At 37.6% G+C, this 22,807-nt stretch overlaps 1 protein-coding gene across 1 annotated transcript; it reads left to right on the forward strand.

Moving 5' to 3' along the window:
* Positions 1–3,745: 3,745 nt before the first annotated feature.
* On the forward strand, positions 3,746–19,799 carry paqr4a (progestin and adipoQ receptor family member IVa). The gene is made up of 3 exons (XM_026916889.3): positions 3,746–5,589; positions 12,492–12,710; positions 18,954–19,799. The coding sequence occupies exons 1-3, from the start codon at positions 5,376–5,378 to the stop codon at positions 19,385–19,387; spliced, it is 867 nt and encodes a 288-aa protein (XP_026772690.3). The 5' UTR covers positions 3,746–5,375; the 3' UTR covers positions 19,388–19,799.
* The last annotated feature ends 3,008 nt before the right edge of the window (positions 19,800–22,807 follow it).

Genomic DNA, 22,807 nt, shown 5'->3' on the forward strand with positions numbered 1-22,807 from the left:
AACCTCATTTAGCAGTAACGGGGTCTCAGACCTCTTTGCATTCATGCTGTTGCTTTCTTCCTCTTGCAATGCTGTACATCGTGGGTACAGCAAAATTGCGCAAGAGGGCTGACCCTAAACATGTGCTACTTTTCCCGTACAACATGTTTTTAAAATTACAAAAGAGAAATAGAGAACACAATTTAAAAAAATGCAAGAACTCAAAGTCCGCGAGCTCCTAGACAACCAAATAAACTTAACTTTCTGCAAAATTATAATTTAAAATAAATAAGTAACAAAACCAACACACAGTTAACCCTAACCCTCTTCCAGCAGAAGCAGCCATGTTGATTAGCTCGATTTGTACGGAGGCCTGTATGACAATCTCTGTGTATCAGATCTCACTTGAGAAAGGTTTCTGTTCAGGATGCATGTTTTTAGCGAACCGTAACGTAAGCTGAGAGTGAATCGTACTCAGTCCACCTCCTGAGATGGGCTCGGTTCGGTTCACGTTTAAAGGGGTCTGAGATCGTTTGGAGTGTTCACACACGGGCCGAAAAATCCAGTGAACTGTGTTCAGACCCCTGAAAAGGACCAAGTGTAAAAACACCCTTACAACTGAGACAGGATATAACTAAGCGGCTGAGGGATAAAGACCTTGCTCAAGGACCCAGCTTGGTGATGCTGGGATTTACAACCTTTCAATCGGTAGCCTAATGCCTTAAATAAATAATTTAGAAAGTTTAAAACGTTTAGAAGGTTTGAGAATAACAAAAGATGAAAAAGAGATGTGTATCTACAATCGACAGTGTATAGCTTGTAAAACAGAAGCTAGACTTATTATTTAACATTTACACTACACCGCTTTTGAATGCTGGATTGTGATTGGTCAGAAGGTGTTGATTAATTTTCTATAATAGCAGCTCTGACAGTAGTGCAGCTGCAAATCGCAGGTTTATATTAATGCACTCGTTCTAATACATTATCGTTTCTATGGTAACAGCTCATTCACAGGGACTCGTACAGCAGACACTCCACATAAACAGATTTTTTAAAAAAAGTGTAATCGTTTACCTGTAAGGAAATGTTTATTTTTTGGGAGGAATCTCCAGTGTCAGCGCTTTGTAACATTTGGATTTAAAGCTATAACGTTGTGTTTTCCGACATCTTCAAGATAGAGGAGTTTACGCATTGCTTTAAGTTATTTTTTTTTGGCTTATTAACTTCAAGAGAGTAAAAAGAGAGGCTGGTGAGGGAACAACTGTTTATAGCTGCTATAACGTAAGTGAGAACAGGAACTAAGTTGTTTTGCTGGCACTTCGCAACAGTAAATGCAAATATAAACAGATAAAAAGTACAATGTGTAATACTTGACAAATACTTGACAAATTGCTTGTGGTATAAGAGGAATACAACATTTCATGATGTGCTGTTTTAGGGAAATAATCCAGTCCACTTCACATCGGGCCGTATCATACCACCCTGTCATGGATTATTTTCCTGTAACAGAATGGCCAGTCAGGTTTTATTCCTTCCATAATAAATCCATATATGCACTGATTTATATTCATAGAGAATGTTTTATGATATTTATGAGCTGGAGGAAATACGGTGCAAGGTGGAGGAAAATGTGCAGGTCAGTGTGAGGACAAATAGTACTAAGATTTGACAGATTTACTGTTTTAGCATCATTAACTGTACATATAAAAACTGTACATATGAAGCTATGGTAGTTTGAACAAACAAACAAAATGGCTATTCTTGCATTTTAAACCTTGTAGGTCCACTTGGTACTTATCACAAATTTTGAAAAGACATTTCAGTTGGTAGATTCCTGCAGAATGAGCCATTTATCTAATGTTTAATGTTTAATTCTTAATGAGTGTAAAATGTTTTCAATGGGATCATAAAAGATTCAGTGGGATTCCCCTGTAAAATATTGATGCACATGTTCATTTCTTACCTAATCATTTTGATCTTAGACCTCTGATGTACCTGTAACCCTGACAGATTAGTCAGGCCAGGATTAGTCACACTGATAAGAATCTGAACCAACTGCAGTCATAAAAATGTGCCACGCCCTCGAGTTTAGTATTTTTAGACAAGTTCCTGCTTCCTCTTCTTTTATTTACAGCTGACTATGACCAGTGTGTCCCTTTTACAGTACATGATATTATTTTCATATCCTTATAGCTAACTTTAACTTACAGTTCATATAAACTATGATTCCTAGACTATCTGATATTAATATAACTCATGAGTCACAACTTTGGCCAGAGGACAATGGGCTCTGTCTTGAGATTTCTTCCTCCATAGCTCCATCTTGCAGAGTTTAGATGTGCTATAAACAAGCTCTTTTTGTTCTAATATGCAATAAAGCCATATATTGTGTTGTTCCCATGATATTTAGACTGACTTCATTATTAGTGTATTAGTGGTCTAACCAGTGTGGCTTATATTTCTATTGTTTCTGCAAAGAATATATCTGATTTTTTGTTCTTCAAAACTTGAAAAGATAGTCCCACTCCACCCGGTCAAACGCTTTCTCAGCATCGAGTGATAGTAGTACCTGAGGAACATCAGATGGGGTGGGATCATAGAGAATATTTAAGAGCCGGCGTATATTAAAAACAAATTGATAAATCCAGTTTGATCACTGGATGCTATAGAAGGCAGAACATGAGCCAGTATTTTAGCAAGAATTTTACTATCTACATTAAGAAGAGAAATAGGGCGATAAGAGTCACAGTCAAGAGGGTCTTTTTTTTTTTTTCTTAAGAATAAGCGATATGACTGCTTGTCGCATAGTTGGAGGCAGTGTAACAGAAGAAAAAGATTCCTCAAAAACACATAATAAAAGTGGAGCCAATTCATTTGTAATTTCTTTCTTTTATAAAGTTCGCTTGGAAACCCATCCGAGCCGCACTGACATTACTGCGGCTAAACTCTTCAGCTGAAAAGAGTGCTTTGCGTTCAGCTGCTGTTTCACCATCAGTTGAAGGAATGTTAACCTTATCAAAGAATGAAGAAAGCCTGATTTTTGTTCTTAAACACTGACATTTCAGAGGAATATTTTTTTTGTCATGTGTCCAGCAAACAAAGGAGAAAAGGAAAATGTGAGAATTGAGAATTTATGCTGATGATATGCAGCTTTGCCCCTCTAGTCTCTCTAGAGCTTATTAAATCTCCTGAACCCCAGTTACAATAAACTGCTTTATACTTCTTCTTAATTAATATAAGAAATTTTATTCACAGGCCGGATTTGACCCATGCATGCTGCATGCTGCTATTGTTAGTCCATGTCATTTTACATGCACAGCACTAAGCTCAATATGCTAAATTGCACGACTCAAAAATACCATATTGATCTCACACAGCGTGCAAGTCATGAACGGAGTGCCAGTGTGTGGTGTATTTCATCATTGTAGTCCTTCTGTAAGGGAGGAACTGATCCGGATCATCAGCGCTTCATACGGCTTGCAATTATGACTCATTTTACTGATTCGATTCTTTTGAACAGACTCGTTTAAGTGACTCTATACAAAGTGATTCATTCGATTCACCAGTCGAATCAGCATCCAGAAATATTGACATGGACACCTATTTAATGTAAAACATTTATTCCCGTTTTAAATACGAAAGAAGAATATGTGATTTAAATAATATATAACAGAAAGGCAATTTTATACAAACACACAAACAAAAAAAATCATTTGCGCTTGCGAGTCGACTCACTTCAAAGAGTCGTTCACAAAGATTGAACAGATTCATTCATTCGATTCATTCATCGCTGCACCGAGTAAAAACCGACTGATATGGACGCCGGTGTAGAAGATGGCAGAAGAGAGATGTTCAGGGGATTTTAGGCGGATTGGAGGTCAAAATTTGTTTCGAGGATAATCACACAGAAAAGTCGGATCCTGTGTGTGTGTGTGTTTTTTACGCCAAGTTCCATTTTTCGGAATAAAATCAAGCTAGCCGGGGAGTGTGTTATGGTTTTTGCCCAGCTCCAGTCCCTCTGCCTGGCGGCCCATAGCGGCGAACAGCACCGGGCATGACCGCTGGCTCTGAACTGTGACTTTCTGCCTGATTTTCTAATAGGAATATCGATTAAATCTCACGTTATGATTTCGCTAATCTGACCGAATCAGCTGGTTTGGGGTTAGCAAGTGCGGCTACATGTTAGCTAGCTATGAGTGTGTGTGTATGTATGCCTGTATGTATGTATGTGTTTGTGTGCGCGCGCGTGCGTGCGCGTGCACGTGTATGGGGACACCCTGCTTAACTGACTCTAGATGTGATTGAATGGAGATTTTTTTTTTATTATAAATTGTGTTCTTTGTTGTTTTTATTTTTGGTATTTTCACACCATTTACTATACCACATACTGAATACAAAAGAATTACAACGACTTTATTAAGCTGTAATGTTTATGAGAGAGCGTTAATCTATAACTAATCTTATTCGGTTTACACTGAAAACGTGAAAAAAATCTAACAAATGAACACCAAGATTAAAATATGACATAAATCATATGCTTAAATACACTAAATTTAATAAATGACCTAATTTCGACACGGTATAGTGTATAAATTGACTAAAATTGGTGAAATAAACTTTAACAGTTGGTTAATTACCGTGTTATAAACAGATAATTCATTTCTGTTCACCGAAATCCACTCCTCAGTCCTTAGAACCTTTTTTATGATTTTATTTTAGTCTCTAAAGACTTAAAATGTTATTTTTTTAAAAGGTTTTAAGTGAATCTGAGGTCACGGTGAACTTATTGAACTTGAAACTTAGGGTTAGCATTAGCATAGCAGGTGGGGTGAATGTGAAGAAGTCAGTCAAAGCGGATGAAAATGAGATTTAATTCATTTTTAAAGTGTTTTATCAAACTTTCCAAGCAAGTGGCGATTTTATAAGAAAGAAAAGGAAGGAAAAAAGATTAGTCAATTCGGCTTTTTAAAAAAAAAAATGATTTAAACCGTCCTCTCGTTCCAACATGCTAATGTTGCTAATTAGCGTTTATGCAAATGACAGTTAGGCGCGAGCCGGTCAGGAGGCAGCGGTTAGCCCGCTAGCTAAGCTAGCAGAGTTAGCGCTCTGCTTTGTGGAGATGTCGGAAGATCGATGTGTTTGTGAGGTCGGATGTCAGATTTTATTTTGTAGGTGACATTTTGTTGTTTGTTTTTATAAAAACAAATCAAACATTTGAGATAATTGTGGCTGAAGTCAGGAAAACGGCTCCATTTTTTTTTTTTTTTTTTAATTCCCCTCAGCTCGCCATGGCAGCAGGCGCGCGCTCCACATCCCGATGCGCGCGCACCAGTCAGCAGTGTGTTTAATACAGACTGAGAGATTCTGCAGTGTATTGTGTTGCATGTTGTGTGTGTATGTGTGTGTATGTGTGTGTATGTGTGTGTGTGGGTTTTGTTTGTGCAATGGCCTATCTAAATGGACCCAGATTACTGGACTGGGCGAACTCTCCTCCTCACCTCCAGTTCAATAGATACGTCCTGACCGGCTACAGACCCATCTCCTCCGTGCAGGACTGCATCAGGAGCCTGTTTTACCTGCACAATGAGCTGGGAAACATCTACACACACGGTGAGTGCTGCAACAACAACAACAACAACAACAACAAAGCCTGAATGCTCCTCTGGAGAAAATGCATTTCACTCTTACTCCATCAACTCAAAGATTTTTTTTTTTCCTTACACTAAGCATGCATGCTTCTGAAAGATATTTAAGAGAGTTAAACCAGTGCATGCTTATTACACACTGTAAACACTACTTTAACATTTATTATTAATGCAACACGGTGAGATTGGGTTCACCGAGAAGTCTTAATGTTTAATTCAACACTTGAAGCGTGTCGCTTTAAGCACTTTGACACCAAGGGCTGGACAATGTGGCAAAAATCATCACATCACGATACTTTCTCGATACTTTCTCGTCCTCGGAATCCACTTCTGTTGGAGTGCGAGAAGTGTCGTGTGTAAAAAAGAAAAAAAAAGGCTTAAAAAAAGTTTTTTAAATTTTATATATATTACAGATTAAAAAAAAAAAATTTAAACTGGATTGAAAGTTATACTGAAACTCTTTGGCATCAAGGTTTGGACGAAGTGGCAAAAAATCATCACATCACGACACTTTTTCGATATTTTGTCTTGATATTCAGTTCTCATGAAGGACAAAAAAGTCTTTTCTTTTATTTGAAATCGATTACATAATAGAAAATAAACAGTTCTAATTGAAACAGAGTTAAACAGAAACGCTTGGTATATTTTATTTATTTTGCTCTCAGAAAAGTGTAACGTAACCGTTTTACGTTTTATCGTTCGGCGCCAAACGTCGGCTTGTTTTCCGTTTAACTCGGACGACTTCGAAACGTTTGGCTTCATTTATTCACCATTTTTTTCTATTTGCAATTTGCAAGTAAGAAAAACAAGTTTCTCTGTCACACCTTGGACACGTCAGCTAAACTAAACCCAGACGACTCATTTGGGTATGTGCCTCCTGTCCGTGACCTGAAGCCCTATTCGGACGGCATTAGATTTAAATGTGGACCTGTGTGAGTTTACTTTCATCCAAAATCATTTGTGTTTGTGATTTTTTTTCGTTCTCTCCATCTGAGAAAAATGACACACCGAATTATCGTCTGTTTCATTCTGTGAATTTCTCACAAGAAATGCTTAACTCCTGTCGTATGCGTAGATTTAAAACCTGTTTATTCTTAAATTAAGTCGAAATTAATAACTTTTAGTTCAGGTATGTGTTTGTCATCAGTTACGCACTGGACCTCATTAATCAGTCTTTTACTAAAGTTGTGTTTAAATGTTTTTGTGGTCAAAACAAACTAAAAAAATTCCCACAATATTTACAAAAGTGTCTGATTTTCCTCTTCGTACTCGCTCATGCTGTAAATTACCAAGCACAATCACAGATGATTTACATTTAGCCACGCCCACAAAGCGCCATAAAGGCTCACAGTGAGCTGAAAACAACAAAATGGCGACTGAGGCTACGTCCACATTAATCCGTAAAAATTTGAAAGCACATTCTTTTCTATATGTTTTGGTCTTCGGTCCACACCGAGACAACGTTTTTTTTTTTCCAATGAAAAACGGAACTTAATTTTGAAAACGCGTTTTCACATTATAGTGTGGGCTGAGAAAACGGAGATATTCAAAAACAATGACGTATTTTTAGTCATGTGACCCATTCAACTCAAAACAAACAACTTTATAGTCTTGGGTTACCTACAGCAACATCTCCACCACCTCTTCCTCTGTTCATTTACAAAACTCTGAGCATTTCCTCGACATCGCCGCATCAATTGAAAGAGACGGAAAGTAAATAAACGCCTGACGGAAATAACGCAGGCCAGAATTTCTTACGTTTTTACGCATGCGCAGTATAGGGCTGTAAGCGTTTTCAGACATTTCGGTGTAGACGAGCAATTTTTGGAAAACGTTTGAAACCGATTTTTGGAGAGCATTTTAAACTGAAAGTGTAGTTTTCATATTTATCCGGATTAATGTGGACGTAGTCTAAACGGTGAAAGAGCGCCTCCTAAGCGCGGTGTGCTTCCAAGTCTTCCAATAACGCAGCTCAGCCACTGCAGCGCATCAGCTACCACAGACACGCACTAACCCCTCGTCCTTTTATAGGGTGCCATTACTTTTATACTTTTATAACATATATACTTTTGTCTTGAACGTTGAACGGCTAGTCTTATTTGTCTTATTTAACTTATGGATTTATTTTGGATTCAGGTCATTAATATGTAGCGACTGAGTTTCAGAAGATGGTCATTAAATTGGTGTGTAACTGAAATAAATAAGTGATTTAAACATATATAAAAGACACAGAAACTCATAGACAATTAAATGATTTGAAGACGATCAATTGAGGTTCACGTTAGCCTTATTCAAGACCGGAGTCCGAAATCGTCATGTTCTTTTTTTTTTGAACAGGCTGTGCGTTCACGCGTCTGGAAAGATTACGCTGTATTTAAAATATAAAAGCTGTACAAATAACTCCAGGTAATACGTATCCCGTCTTAACTGACATGTCGGTAATGATTGCGTTAAAAGAAGCGTTCGCTGTTTTTCGGCGAAGTTTAAAACTCGAAACAATAAAATACAGACTACGTTTGAAAAGACGCGGGGTTTTAGGTGAGTTGTTGAGTTCCTAGCAGAGGTACAAGCTACATACTGTACGTTATGGTCATGTGACCTGCTAATGATGAAGCGTGGCCACGCCCCCTACAACAACGCTGTATAATAAAGGACAAGCGATCAGTGTGTGTGTGTTTGTGTGTGTGTGTGTGTGTGTGTGTGTACATCACGAAGACAAGATTTACACTAATCTCGATCTTAACAGACGTATTTCTGTAAAACTAATCTCGTCTGTTTAGTACATATTCGCCCATAGGAGTGTGTGTGTGTGTGTGTGTGAGTGTGTGAGTGTGTGTGTGTGTGTGTGTGTGTGTGTGTGTGACTGTGTGTGTGTGTGTGAAAGAGAGAAAGAGAGTGTTTATCTGTGGCTTTCTCAGGATTTCACCTCTAAACCGCCATTTCTCATGTTTCTCACGTTTCTGGTCAGCTGATGGAAACTTGTTCATCGCCGTCAGTTTCTGCCTCGTCTGTAGATCAGTCTGGATAAAATTATAATTAAAAAAATTATTGAAGTGGAATAAAAAGACAACGACATCATCCTGATTTTAAAACAGACGACTAATAATTTATAAAAGACGACTTTTTTTTCCTTTTAAATATCAGAGTTATAACTGATTATTAAGCATGAATACAAAGTACTGAGTTGTGTATTTTTTTTTACCAGTAAAAAGTTATATGTAAATAAAATCAGTAAACAGGCAAAAAAAATTCAGGAAAAAAAATATTGCAACTAAAAAAGTGTTTGTTTTTTTTTTTTAAACACTTTTACGCTGATGTGGTAAAGTTGGTTGAGATGTAAGAAATTTGGATTTAAAAAAAAAGGAAAGAAAAAAAAAGCATTTTTAATTAACCAAGTGCCAAAAATATTTAATCAATGATTTTTTTTTCAGTTCATTTTATTTAATTAATTAATATGGGTTCTGTCTTGCATGTTTATTAATTTATATTTAAGTTTAAGTTTATTTATTTATTTAAATTAATTGAATTTTTTAACCATTGCAAACACATAAGAGGCTTCAACATTTATTTAAGTCTTTTAAACTTACTCTAATAAACTTCTAAGTTTATTAATTTATGCTTAAGTTTATTTAAAGTTTGTTATTTACTTATTCATTCAGTTTTGTTTTAAAATTTTATTTAAGTTTTATATTTTGCAGTTTGATCGCTGTGAATGTAAATGAGAGGCTTCAACATTTAGCTCCTTTTTGCAAGTTTATTCATTTATATTAGAGTTTGTTTTATTTTAATTTATTCACCTTTCATCTCTTGTTTTTTTTTTTTTTTTTTTGCCTCTTTTGCGTATAATTTGATGATACAGAATCATCTCCGCTGGAATCCTTGACATTCGCTGCGTTCTCCGTTCTGTGAGCTGTCGCTGTTTTTTTTTTCTTGTCATGCGAGCAGGAAAAGTGCATCTTTAAACGAGCGACGCAGCTGAACTCGAGCCTCACGCTGACGTTGCTTCAGGAAACGGCAGAATAAACGTGTTGTGTTGCAGGATTTTTTTCCTGTGTGGAGGAAAAAACGTTACTTTTTTTTGAGCTCATTTTGAGATTCGTCATGATTTAGCGAGGCTTATTGAGTTTATTAAAAACAAGATATACTTTAGAAACCATGAGCTGTAAATCTGTATATTATGATTAGCTGAAATGTCTGTGTGTGTGTGTGTGTGTGTGTGTGTGTTAGCAGGCCTAGTGTTTTTGCATGCGTTTTGTTTGAACACACCCTTAAGGAGCTCACATTTGCTTTCCACATCACCAGGCGGATGTGGACGACAACGCCGAGATTCAGAGTCTTTCTTCTGTGACGGAAGTTTTTTCTCTTTTTCGTTGTTCAGAGCTTGTGTTTTGTTTCATCTTGAAAGTTCTGGAAGGTCAGAACAGCATTTCCGACACGCCTGGTCTTTCACACTTTGATCGTTTTCAAGTAAAGTGTGGATAATATAACCAGACAAAGAGACAAAGATAATAATCAACGTAGAAGAATGAATATATATGTGTATAAGTATATATGTGTACGTAAACAATTATTCAGATTTCTGAATGACGTCCGAAATTACGTCAATATTCACGCAGAGAAAGTTCAGAGCTCCACATTCAGATTATTAAAATCACCTGCGTGTAGTTCAAATCTCTGAGGAATCCAAGATTTTTCTAGAGTAGAAGTGTCCGAAACGGGTTTTTTTTCAGTAGCGTCTATATCAAACACTTGCCTTTAACCCTGAAAAAAAAAAAAATCTGGGATAGTAAATTCCCAGATAGAAGGAAATTTAGAAGTGTTTATTTCTTTACTGTTAAAAGCAAGAGAATTTTAAAAAATAAATAAAAAGATATTTCTGATGATATGTGAACGAGAAGACAGCGTGCTCTGAAATAATGATCACATTAATCACTGTAACATTTAACAAAATGGCTTCCACCAGCTTATAGAATAGCAGTTGATCCAGCACATACTGATATTTCTCATTTTATTTTTTTACGTCGGGCTCCGACTGCTACTCGTGCGCGCAACTTAACAAAGTCACAAGATACTAAGATACTTGATGTCATGAAATCGCAACGCATGCATGATGTAGGCGATTTTTTTTAAATCACCCTTTTAATTTGCTATTTTGCTGTTGTTAATCTGATGCGCTCTCCTGTAAAGAAAACGTGCACACGGTTTCAAGCGCTCGCTCATCTGCTACGCTTACAGAGAAATCATCATTTTATCCCTAAAATATTCAGTCCTTGAGAAAAAAGAAATGCCTCTGATTAATCTGCGTCTTTTCTGATGTCTTCTGTGCGGGAAAAATACTTTTCATGGTCTTTAAATTTAACTCTTCGTGCTTTTTGAGTATATTTACAGCCAAAACATAAATTCCAGTGTGACATATTGTGGTCAAACTGTCAGACTGTGGCTCTGAATACTGCTCCGAGCTGGTGTCGAAAGAGATCATAAACTCCGCCCACATGTGTGTAACTCTTACGTAACATCTGTCTAGTGCTTAAGTCTGTACTTACGTCAGAGGTCTGAATGTGTATATCCGACGTGCATTAACTTTTCAGTATTAAATCCTCACTATGTACGCTTAACTCAACTCGAAACGTTCAGCTTGTGTGACATCTGATCCGTACCCCGCGTTATTATCCTAATCGACACAAACGTCTGCGGTTTGCGGGATGATTCATCAGCTCAGATTCCACTTTTGTTCATCAGCGTCACTGTTTAAACAGACGAGGAGAAACAGAGCTAACGTACACACACACACACACACACCACAATAAACATGTTACCTAATGTAAAAATATATTTAATAAAGTGAGTTGAGTTTCATTAGTCTTTCTAATGCAACAATATCCTTGATCTCACACACACACACACACACACACACGTTTGTCTTTCTGTGTTCTATGTTTAGCAGCCCAGCTGTTGGTTTCTTCTCTCGGGGAAAAATAAACGCCTCGAAATAGACGTGCTGGATGGACGGCGTGCTTTTACCTGCCTCGGAAAAATCGTTGTCCATTAGGAGCTCGGGTTAGAGCGCAGAACGATAGATAGTGAGAGAGAGAGAGAGAGAGAGAGAGAGAGAGAGATCGATTAGTGATGAATAATTCAGCAGAACATAAGGCAGTTTAGAACATTTATTTTATTATAAAAGCACAGTCATTTTTAAAATACTGTGTATAAAGCTAAAGTGTGACGCAGTGTCGCGTTAAAGAAATCTATAATATGTTCCGATGTTCGCGTCACGCTGTACTGCCTTTCCCACAGCGCTGTTGAATTCTGGATTCTGACACTGGAGACTCCTTCCATAAATGTTACAAAATAAACGTCACCATTTTAACGATTTTCTTACAAAATCCGTTTATTTAGAGCGCCGTTGTGTCTCTGTGAAGCGCTTTAATTATAAATAAACCTGTGATTTGCAGCTGCACTACTGTCAGAGCTGCTGTTATGGAGAATTAATCAACACCTCCTGACCAATCAGAATGCAGAATTCAGCAGCGCTGTAGTGTGTAAAGCTTATCACCGATTTCTTTAAACCCTGCACTGTTCCATTCACCTCCATAACTCTTATTCTGTGTGTGTGTGTGTGTGTGTGTGTGTGTGCATTGTGATTATTCGGCTTAAGCCATAAAGCTCAGCATAAGCTAATCATCGTGTGCTTGTACACACACACACACACACACACACACATGCATTACATCATAGTATATCATTTCTTTTGCTTCCTTCCATCATCTTCAAGTCTCTCTTGCGCAGTAAACATCTGACATGTTTGCGTGTGTGTTTGTGTGTGTGTTTGTGTGTGTGTGTGTGTGTGTGTGTGTGTGTTGTCGACAGGCATCCCTCTGCTGTGTTTCTTGGTGCTGCTCCCCCTCAACATGCCCTGGTCTCAGATCAGTGTGACGTGGCTGGGCGTGGTCCACTTCCTGGCCTGTTTGTCTCCTCAGCTCGGCTCCGTCCTCTATCACCTGTTCATGAACCACGAGGGCGGAGAACCCGTCTACAAAAAACTGCTCACCTTAGACATGTGCGGCATCTGCATGATTACCACTCTGGGTAAGAGCCTCAACACCGACCTAACGATTATAGTTAACTGATATTACATATCTATTTACTTGTGATAGTTTAAAGAATTGAGAGACTTTATTTCACATTAACGAACTAAAAAAACTCCAATTTAACGCATCAGAGCACCTTTCAAGCGGAGAGCTCAAAACACCTGCACAGCTGTCAATCATTTTTCGATTCATGTCCTGATTGGCTCATCTGAAAAAAAAAAAAAAAGACATATTGACATATCGACATATTCTTTTGTTCTGTCAGGTCAGAAAGAATTATTTTTGATATTTTATATCTCACCTGCATTTCCTTCTCACTCCACTAGAGGGAAAGGTGTGAACACTTCAGCCATAGAGGTGAAAGATAAAGAGAGCGCACCGGTCACGTGATCAGGTTTTTTTCCCGCAGAGAGCCTGCGTTATTAACGAAACAGGAATCATCTGCACTTGTGAAGTAACTCATAACTCGAAAGATCCGGATCGTGACAACAGTTAAATGGTGCGACGAGATAGAGGTCGGGGAAGTCGGCCATTTTAGCTACCTCATTCTGTTTCGATCGATCATTTTCTCCAGGTCAAAGTCATCGTTTTTTTTTTTTTCAATCTGATTGCGCTGCAGTAGCTACAACTGCTAGTGCTAGCTTGAAGCTGTTGTAACTTATATAGTCGCATACAGCCAAAAAAATTAATATGCGTATGCAATATTTACGTAATGCGTACACTGCTAGCTGTCTGTTCTACGCATGCTGGCGTACGTTATTGTTTCCCGTTTTGGACGCCATATTGGTAACTTCGTAACATCGCGAATCGTATCATATACAACTGCGCAAAGTGCGCTCTTCGTATATTTTAACTCGGTCACTTTTTCTTTTCCGATAACGATACTGAAAGCTTCCGATATTATGTTAAAATATTATATGATGTTAAGATGTTTTTTTTAAACTGCACTTCACAGTTAAACTCCTTCACACAGAAATCATTTAGTACATTGTAAACATAAAGTATAAATAATAAAAATTTATCCTAACAAAAGAAAAAAAAACATTTAAGTCTCTTTATAATTTTATGTAAACGTTTTCCAGTTCCAAAAATACATTACATACATTTCCAATACAAATTGTTATAGGTCCGATAGCCGATATGTTTTCTCAGCTATCCGACCCACCTTTTTTTTTTGCTGTTATCGGCCCGATACTACTACTGACAACAATACTGATACTGATAATGATCGCGATACTGATACTGATAATGATCGCGATACTGATACTGATAATGATCACTGATACTGATAATGATAACGATACTGATACTGATAATGATAATGATACTGATACTGATAATGATCACGATACTGATAATGATCAGGATACTACTACTGATAACAATACTGATAATGATAACGATACTGATACTGATAACGATCACGATACTGATAACGATACTGATAATGATCACGATACTGATAATGATACTGATAATGATCACGATACTGATACTGATAACGATCACGATACTGATAACGATACTGATAATGATCACGATACTGATAATGATACTGATAACGATCACGATACTGATAACGATACTGATAATGATCACGATACTGATAACGATACTGATAATGATCACGATACTGATAATGATAACGATCACGATACTGATAACGATACTGATACTGATAACGATCACGATACTGATAACGATGCTGTTACTGATACTGATAACAATACTGATAATGATAACGATACTGATACTGATAATGATCACGATACTGATATTGATAATGATCACGATACTGATAACGATACTGATACTGATCACTAATACTGATACTGATCACTGATACTGATACTGATAATGATCACGATACTGATACTGATACTGATAATGATCACGATACTGATAACGACACTAATACTGATACTGATCACTGATAACGATACTGATAACGATAACGATAACGATACTGATACTGATACTGTAACGATTGCAATACTGATCACTGATACTGATAATGATACTGACAGTGATACTGGGTATCGGATTGGTGCCATCCCCCATTACAGGGTTTCCACATGTTCTGGAAAATCAGGCTGGGCGATAAGTGTAATATCGATATCGTGATAAATTACATCACGCTACATTTTTATTTATATATCTTGTAGATCGTGATATCTATTTTCTAACATTTAAATTATTATTTTAAATAATTACAAACTGACTGGAAGCAGCTGATGTGGTGTTAAAATTTTGTATTTCATTTTTAAAATTGTAAAATTCATTTTATTCTCTTTTTATCAATAAAAATAATTTAGAACTTTTTAAATATAAAAAAATTTAAAAATCGAAATTGAATGATGATTTAATGCATTATTGATTAAAAAAAAAAATCATGACTATTTTTTAAAAATACTGCTGTCAGTATTTTCATCATCAGAAATAACACCAACCAACGTCACACGACGTCATGGCGAGACTAACGCACACTCATTACATCACACCATCAAGCCACACCCCTTTTCTCTCTTTCTCCTTTTCCTGCTGACTCGCTGCACTCCTCTCGCGCACTATTATTAGTAATTTATATTCACAGGTCCGGTTTTAGCTCTCCAGCACCGATTGATTTGTCTTCCCCGATTCCAGCACGTTCCGCTGCGTCGTGTCGAAGCGTCCTTTCTGATAAGCGGGATGAGAAAATGATGAGCGTGGATTTGCTCAGCATAAACCGCATGCATGCCTGGGGAAAAAAAACGCCTGGTGCATTTTATTCACAGCTTTTTAATTTTTTTCACCGGTGTAGATGGGAATCTGTTATCATAAGCGCCGTTCTGCAGCCGCTCGCTGGGTAACAAGCAGAACGGATCAAATAAAATCTGTGATAAATTTATTTTCAGAATTAACTGCTGAGGAAGTTTTGCACCAAAAAAAAAAAGCAGTGCTTCACGTCATTCATTTAAAACCTATAAAACATCCCGAGGTGTTTGTTTACGACATTTACAAGACGCAAAACAAAGAAATTAAAGTAAAATCTAAGAGAAGTTGTCTAACATTGAAAAATAAAATGTTGCATAATCACGTTGTGTCAAGATAAATTAATTTACACCAACAAAACATTTTTACTGTGATTTACTGTGATCCCAGATAAAGAGGCAGTGGAGCGCTGTCGAGTTCTGGCCTCTGATTGGTCAGAAGGTGTTGATTAATTCTCCATAACAGCAGCTCTGACAGTAGTGCAGCTGCAAATCACAGGTTTATTTATAATTAATGCGCTTGTTCTAATACGTCATCGTTTCTATAGTAACAGCTCATCGTCGATATGGGGAAGTTTTCAGTGAGGAGATGTTTATGTAAAGGTTTATGGAAGGAGTCTCCAGTGTCAGTGCTTTGAAACAGTCAGAGGTGAAGCTGTGACTTTAAGTTTTCCGACATCTTCAGGACAGAGGAGTTTACGCTTCTTTGCGGTTTCTCGGTAACGTGATGTAACAAGCTGCGTTTTTTTTTTTGTTTGTTTGTTTATTAACTTCAAGAGAGAAAAAAGAGAGAGAGAGACTGGTGAGGGAACGACTGTTTATAGCTGCTATAACATAAGTGAGAACAGGAACATTAAATGTAACTATAAACTCGTTAAAAAAAAGATGCTCTTTAATTAATAAAAAAAATGTAAACATTGGAAAATTGCTGTGGTGTAAGAGGAATAAAACACTCATCTGTGTTTTATTGATTGACGGCGTGGTGTGGTGAAGCGGAGTTACTGTTAATGACCTGAAATTGATTATTTTCCTATAACAGCATGTTCTAAAGTGTTTTATTCCTTTTATGCCTCACTATAATTAGGAATTAAATAAGGAAAGATAAACCTGTGTTGAACTTTCAGCTCCTAATGTGGATGTTTTATTAAAGGCAGGAGCACTCGGAGGGTGAAACCTACTGTAAGCCTATAGATAACTCATATATACCACGCTCCTTCGTTAGATTTTGAAATGTTAAAGTATTTAAAGTGAGAGATTTTAAACCAAAAATTCTAAAATATAGCAAAATGATTAAACTTTTAACATTCAAACAGTATATAAATAAAGCTTTTGCATTTCTGTTTGTTTCTGATATCCGAGTCGACTTCAGATCTCTAAGACGCTGGTGGAACCGACTTTCACAAATACAAAACTTGCTTTCAGATTATACTAATTCTCACACACACACACACACACACACACACACACACACACACACATTTCCTGAAATGACTTTGAGGCTGCTGTAAATCCCACTGCAGCACTCAACCTGACAATCTCATCTTTCCTCGACTTCGCTCACCTCGGTCCCTTTCAGCGCAGCAGGAGGAGTGTGTATCGCCTGTGGATTTTTCCACCAGGGACACACTCGACCTTGGAAGCTGCAGCAGTGTATCTGAAGAGATTTCCATGGAGATTTACACTCTGTTTCCTTCACACTCTGTCCTCTGAGTCATTCAGCTCGCTAACTCGCTAACAGGGTGAAGGAGTAAAGTTCCATCAGCTGTTGTGAGCAGATGGAGGACATGGCTACGCAGAAAAACAACAATTAGAATCGGGAAAATGATTAATTAGTGATTATATGTATAAACTGTTTTATCCAGCATGAAGTTATGGCTTTATTTATGGTGAAGGCTAAAGCAGTGATTGAATAATAAATCTGATTTGTGTTATTGTTATTAGTTATACATAGGTCAGAGTCAGCGACTTAAATTCGAAAGTTATATGAATATTTACGTGGAGAAAAGTTCCTCGTATTCAGAGTCGGGTTACGCAGCTGCTTAAGTGGATTTTCTGATCTCCGCATTTAGATTATTAGGAAGAAATCGAGACGGGGTTTTTTATTTCTCAATAGCTGTTGATCTACATCTCAACATTTTTTGCAGCCAGAGACTCCTTTAACTCTAAAATAAATTCCACAGACCCCCTGAAAACAGATTTCTTTCTTCTATAAAAATTATAAACATAATGTAAAAACATAAAATATTTTTCTGCCAATTTGTTGGTGCCTTTTAGCTCTTTAATCCTGACTTAAACTATAAAACAAAACCGTGAAAACTCAACATATGTAACAACTTGGATCATGGTAGGTTGTTATTTCCACAGATGTAAAATAAATAAATAAATAAATAAATAAAAGTAAATCACGGATCATTTGGCTGTGCTTCACGGAAACCACATCAAAACCTGCTGGCATAGACCTCCATCTTTAAGAACAAAACCTGAAAAAAAATCAGGGAGAGAAAAAGCAGAATGAAGAAGGAAATAAAGCTTATTTTCTCTGCTGTCAAATGTGATACGATGCAACTTAAAAGCAAGAGATGATTTAAAAATTAAAAAGACTAATACAATGATATACTATAGGATGTTTTAGAAGTCTAGTATGTTCCCAATATATCGCTGCATGAATAGTCCTAGTTGTAATGATCACATTAATCACTGGTTTAATTTAAATAAAATGGCTTCCACACTCATTATTCAGCAGCACATAGAATAGCACTTGATCCAGCGCAGGTTATTATTATTAATTTATATATATCTTTATGCTCTAACACTTCGAGTTAATGCACGATTAACTTAACTCACTTTTCTAACGGTTTTGATTCTGAAAACATATTTCTCATTCGTGTTCTCCAGACTTTTCAGAAAATTCTACAATAAATAGTTTAAATTGTGATTTAATGAAATTTAATTCAGAAGAAAAAAATTTCAAAAAACTATCGTTCCCATAGTGCATTGCGAATAACGTCATTGAATCACACACACTGTTGTTGTGTATTTATTTTCTCCAGATTTATTTTAGAATGGTATTAATTTCTTAATTAATTACTGTATTTTAATTTATTGTATCTTAATTAATTAGTTAATTAGTTTCTCAGAGCCTGATTTCAGAGTTATTATGATTCACAAAGCGATCTTTTCAGAAAATGGTGGACGAATACCGAATACAAAATGGCGTCGCATCAGATAACGTGCCAGTCGTTACATGACTACAGAGGCGTCTCTGATTGGTGGGGTTCAGCTTTGGGATTCTGGGTAATGTAGTTCTGAAAAGAAAAGTTGGAATCGGACAGAATTGTGACGTATAAAATCTGGTAGTTTAAAATCGATCGCTAATAAACGGATTATCGGTGGAAACAATGAGCAGCGTTTTTTTTAAATCTCCGTACTGGATCATCACATCACAGCCCTGTTTGATCTGTATGAGTAATTATTTTTCTTTTTCTCCGCAGGCGCTCTGCCCATCGTCTACAGCACGCTGCTGTGCTACCCGTTGCTGCGCGGCGCCGCCCTGCTGGCCTACATCGCTCTGTCCAGTTACGCCATCCACTGCGCAGTGACGGCGCGGAGCAGCGTGCGCCGCTTGCGCTCGTTCGCCGGACAGGCGCTGTTTCGCTTCTTCTTCCTGGGGTTGCGGTGGGTGGGCGTGGGCGGGGGAAGCCCCACGTCGCTAAGACACTTCCTCACCATGGAGGCGCTGGCGGTGTTGGGCGGAGTCATCAACATCGCCCGCGTGCCCGAGCGCTTCTGCCCCGGTCTCTTTGACTACTGGTGCAACAGCCACCAGATCATGCACGTCCTGGTGGTCGGCTCCATCCTCTCGCTGCACTGGGGCGTCCTGGACGACCTGCTGTGGATCAACATCTACGACTGTCCGGCAGACTGACCTCTGATTGACCTCTGACCTCTGGGGCGGGGTTTTTTTCCAAGGAATCCTATCCTGACTGGTCTCGATGAGATTTCTTTTTTTCTTTTTTTTTTTTTTTTTTTGTTTTGTTATTAGAATTTGACATGCATCAGGTTTTCTTTAGACTCAGGGAGGGGTCACAAGCTCTGACCTTTGACCTCTTGACTCTTGTTTGTATCCAGGGGGTTTGTGATTCATAGGATTCATTTGCAAACTTGGGATTCCTGTGTAGAGATCTGACCTTTGACCTCGGGGTGCAGATTATTGTTCATCCTCGCAGTTCGACATGCATTAAGCACTGATAAGGGCGGGGATGTGGGGTGGGGGGTAATATATATGTGTGTGTGTGTGTGTGTTTGTTGAGGGGACGGCGGGGGGGTTGTAACAACATTTGACCTCTGACCTCAGTTTTTTTTTTTTTTTTTTGGGTGGGTGGGGGGATGGGACGGGCGCGGACTCGTACGTTAAAGACGTGAAAGATCGTCACGTGCGTTAGGAAGTTTTGGCGCGTCCTCAGATACAAGAACGTACGCCTGGAGTTGCCAGGAGACCAACAGATTGCGTACACACTCCGAAACAAGGCATTTATCGTATATATTATATACTATATATCATATATATATATCTATTTTTACACCAGCCGTCAAAGCATTAACTTTAGGAACCCTGATGTTTTTTTGTTTTCATGTACGGAAAATTCTGAGGTGCAATGGAGCCGTTGAGCCGTTGGCGGCTCAGAAAAAAAAAGTTTGCATCGCACAATGCGCATTTGCATCGCACAACCACTCATCGCTCGCAGCAGCTGGTGGAAAGCATGGCTTCTGGTAATGCATGCTCTTCTCTGAGACCACACACACACACACACACACACACACACACACACACACACACACACACACATTGCACTTCTATCATAAAGTAGTAAGTCCACACTTGATTTTAAGCATCAAGATATATTTAAATAAGTACGCAAGTACACACATCCACCTCTCGCTCCTCCTTCCTCGTTATTTTCTCATCGCACTTCTCCGTCCTTCATACGGTTTCTTCATTTCCTGTCTTTCTGTTTGATCCGAGGTAAAGGGAAGCGGTCACTCCTCCTTCGTTTGCCCTTTGGTTTGTGAGGTTTACAAGGTTTATGGTGCTTTTTACGATACAGAGGAAGAGAATTTAAAAAAAAAAGAAAAATGACTGTATTTGCCAAACAAGATGCACAAAATTTTTTTTATAAGTGCCATTTTTTTCCTACGTAACGTTCGGCACTTCAGAGTGTTCATTTTTTCGCAGCACTTATTTAACCCGCATGTCAACATGTAGGCTTTCTAATGACTCGTTTTTATGCTAACTTGTTAACTATATAGCTGATAGCAGCAGTGCAGAAAAATTAGCTGTTTATGTTTTCGCCATGTAAGCTGATTTATTTTTGCTGTTTTTAATCACATTAGCTAAGCTAGTTTATCAAATTATAATACAGACAAGGAGTCATCTACTGGCAAAATATTAGTAGTGGACCAAATGAGTACTTGGAAAAAAAAATACGGTCACAGAACTGATTAATGTAAAAAAATATTTCCGTAGTTTCGCGATGAAGCAGTGAAGCAGCTCGGCTTCTGTAGCAGATCCTCTGTTTCAGCCAATCAGCTGCGTTTATGCAAATTATTTAGCTGAAGGCAGCTCATCAGACCAGAGTCTAGCTACAGAACTCGAGAAAGGAAACAGACTTTCATAGATTTTTAAATTTTATTTCCCTTCTCCGGGCTGGTTAGTGACGTAACGACGAAAACACAACGTTTAATGATGATTGGATGGAGAAGTGTGCGTTTACGCTCCGCAAGTTCAGATCTAATGTTCAGAATCCATGGCGAAAAAGTAGTCAAAAGTGGTAACATGAAGCACCACTAAAAAAATAAAACATGACCTACTCATTAAAGTTTACGTATTAAAAGGTAACCGTCGCCATTCAGTCATGTTAGTTGCTTATCTGGACATTCTGTAAGCAGCGAATTTTACGTAACTGGACGGTTACAACCTTTTTGACGATATTTAAACTAGAAATGTGTTTTATAGTTAGCTTCTCCACTGGGGTGCTACTAGGAAAGCAATCTAAAATAAATTCACAGGATTCACAGAGCACCTCACAGGATCAGTTACATTGTTTTAGAGGAAATAAATGTTTTTTTATTAATTTAAAATAAACTGCAAGCAAATATAAACATATAAGTAGATTCTGTTTCTCTAATCACTTCTAATAATAATAATCCATACAATAATTTCCATATTTTTAATATTCTATTAGCGTCTCGCTAGCAGAAGTGTTCATTTACTTACCACCAATTTACCGTAAATGCGAGTAAAGTGCATACAGTAAATACACTAAAAAAAATGCTCATTTCACAGTTACAAAACAATTGCAATATTATTGTGTTATTAAATTAGACTCAGCTCTACTCACCCTGTGCCATATAATCCAGAAAATACGGTAATTAAAGATTACATAACGATTAAATCTAAATGGAAAATGATTGAGACATCACTAAGGCAGATGTTTGGATTATGGTTCCAAGTTAATTCCCCCCCCCCCCCCCCCCCGATTAATGACGCAGCTTCAGATTCTTATTTTAATTTCGTTTATGATTTGCTGTTTGCACACCAGCTGGCTTTTTCGCTCTAAAGTCCAGCCGATCAGTTTAAGATGAGAAAATCGTCGTGCTCGTACGATATTTATTTGCCAAGATCATCAGCAGTATTCTGAGGTCGGTGTCTGTTTGGCGTCTAACCAAAGTTTACAACTCGATGCGGGCGATACGGCGGAAAATATAACACGCTGGAAGACATTTGCGTGTATTATAATAATAATAATAAAAAAAATACTAGGAAAAACTAAACATTTAACCATGTTTTATTGCTAAACACTGAGTTGACAGCACTCGTGTTATAATAGGGTTAATATCGATGATGATGATGATGATGATGATGATGACGACGCACTTTTTGTCCAAAAAAAAAAAAAAGTGACCAACTAAACATACGTTTATGTTTAGATTACGTAGATGAGATCAGACTTGTTCTGATTGGACGTGCTAGGCATGTGCTGATAATCAGTTGAGTATGACCTAAAATATTGGCACCACGCCTCCATTTAGCTAGCTTTGGACAAAAAAAAAAAAAAAAACAATTCAATGAACATGCAATAACGTGCTTTTTCTAATATCTGCACATGTATAGTTGGATTTCTGGTGTGTTGTTGAAAAAAAAGTAAGCGCACACTAAGGACGACTGAATCCTTTCACTTTGCTAAGCATTTAGCATCATCCTAGCCAACATTCATCACTACTGTGCTTAGCATATATATATTTTTTTGCAATCATACTCATTTTAAATGTTGATTTTTTTTTTTAG

This window comes from Pangasianodon hypophthalmus, chromosome 13 (genome assembly GCF_027358585.1).
Source record: "Pangasianodon hypophthalmus isolate fPanHyp1 chromosome 13, fPanHyp1.pri, whole genome shotgun sequence".
Classification (NCBI taxonomy): domain Eukaryota; kingdom Metazoa; phylum Chordata; class Actinopteri; order Siluriformes; family Pangasiidae; genus Pangasianodon; species Pangasianodon hypophthalmus.

Coding starts and splice junctions, on each gene's coding strand:
- paqr4a (XM_026916889.3), top strand. CDS start 5,376: ATGTGTGTGTATGTGTGTGTATGTGTGTGTGTGGGTTTTGTTTGTGCA. Junction 5,590..12,491: donor GGGAAACATCTACACACACG/GTGAGTGCTGCA, acceptor TGTTGTCGACAG/GCATCCCTCTGCTGTGTTTC. Junction 12,711..18,953: donor CTGCATGATTACCACTCTGG/GTAAGAGCCTCA, acceptor TTTTCTCCGCAG/GCGCTCTGCCCATCGTCTAC.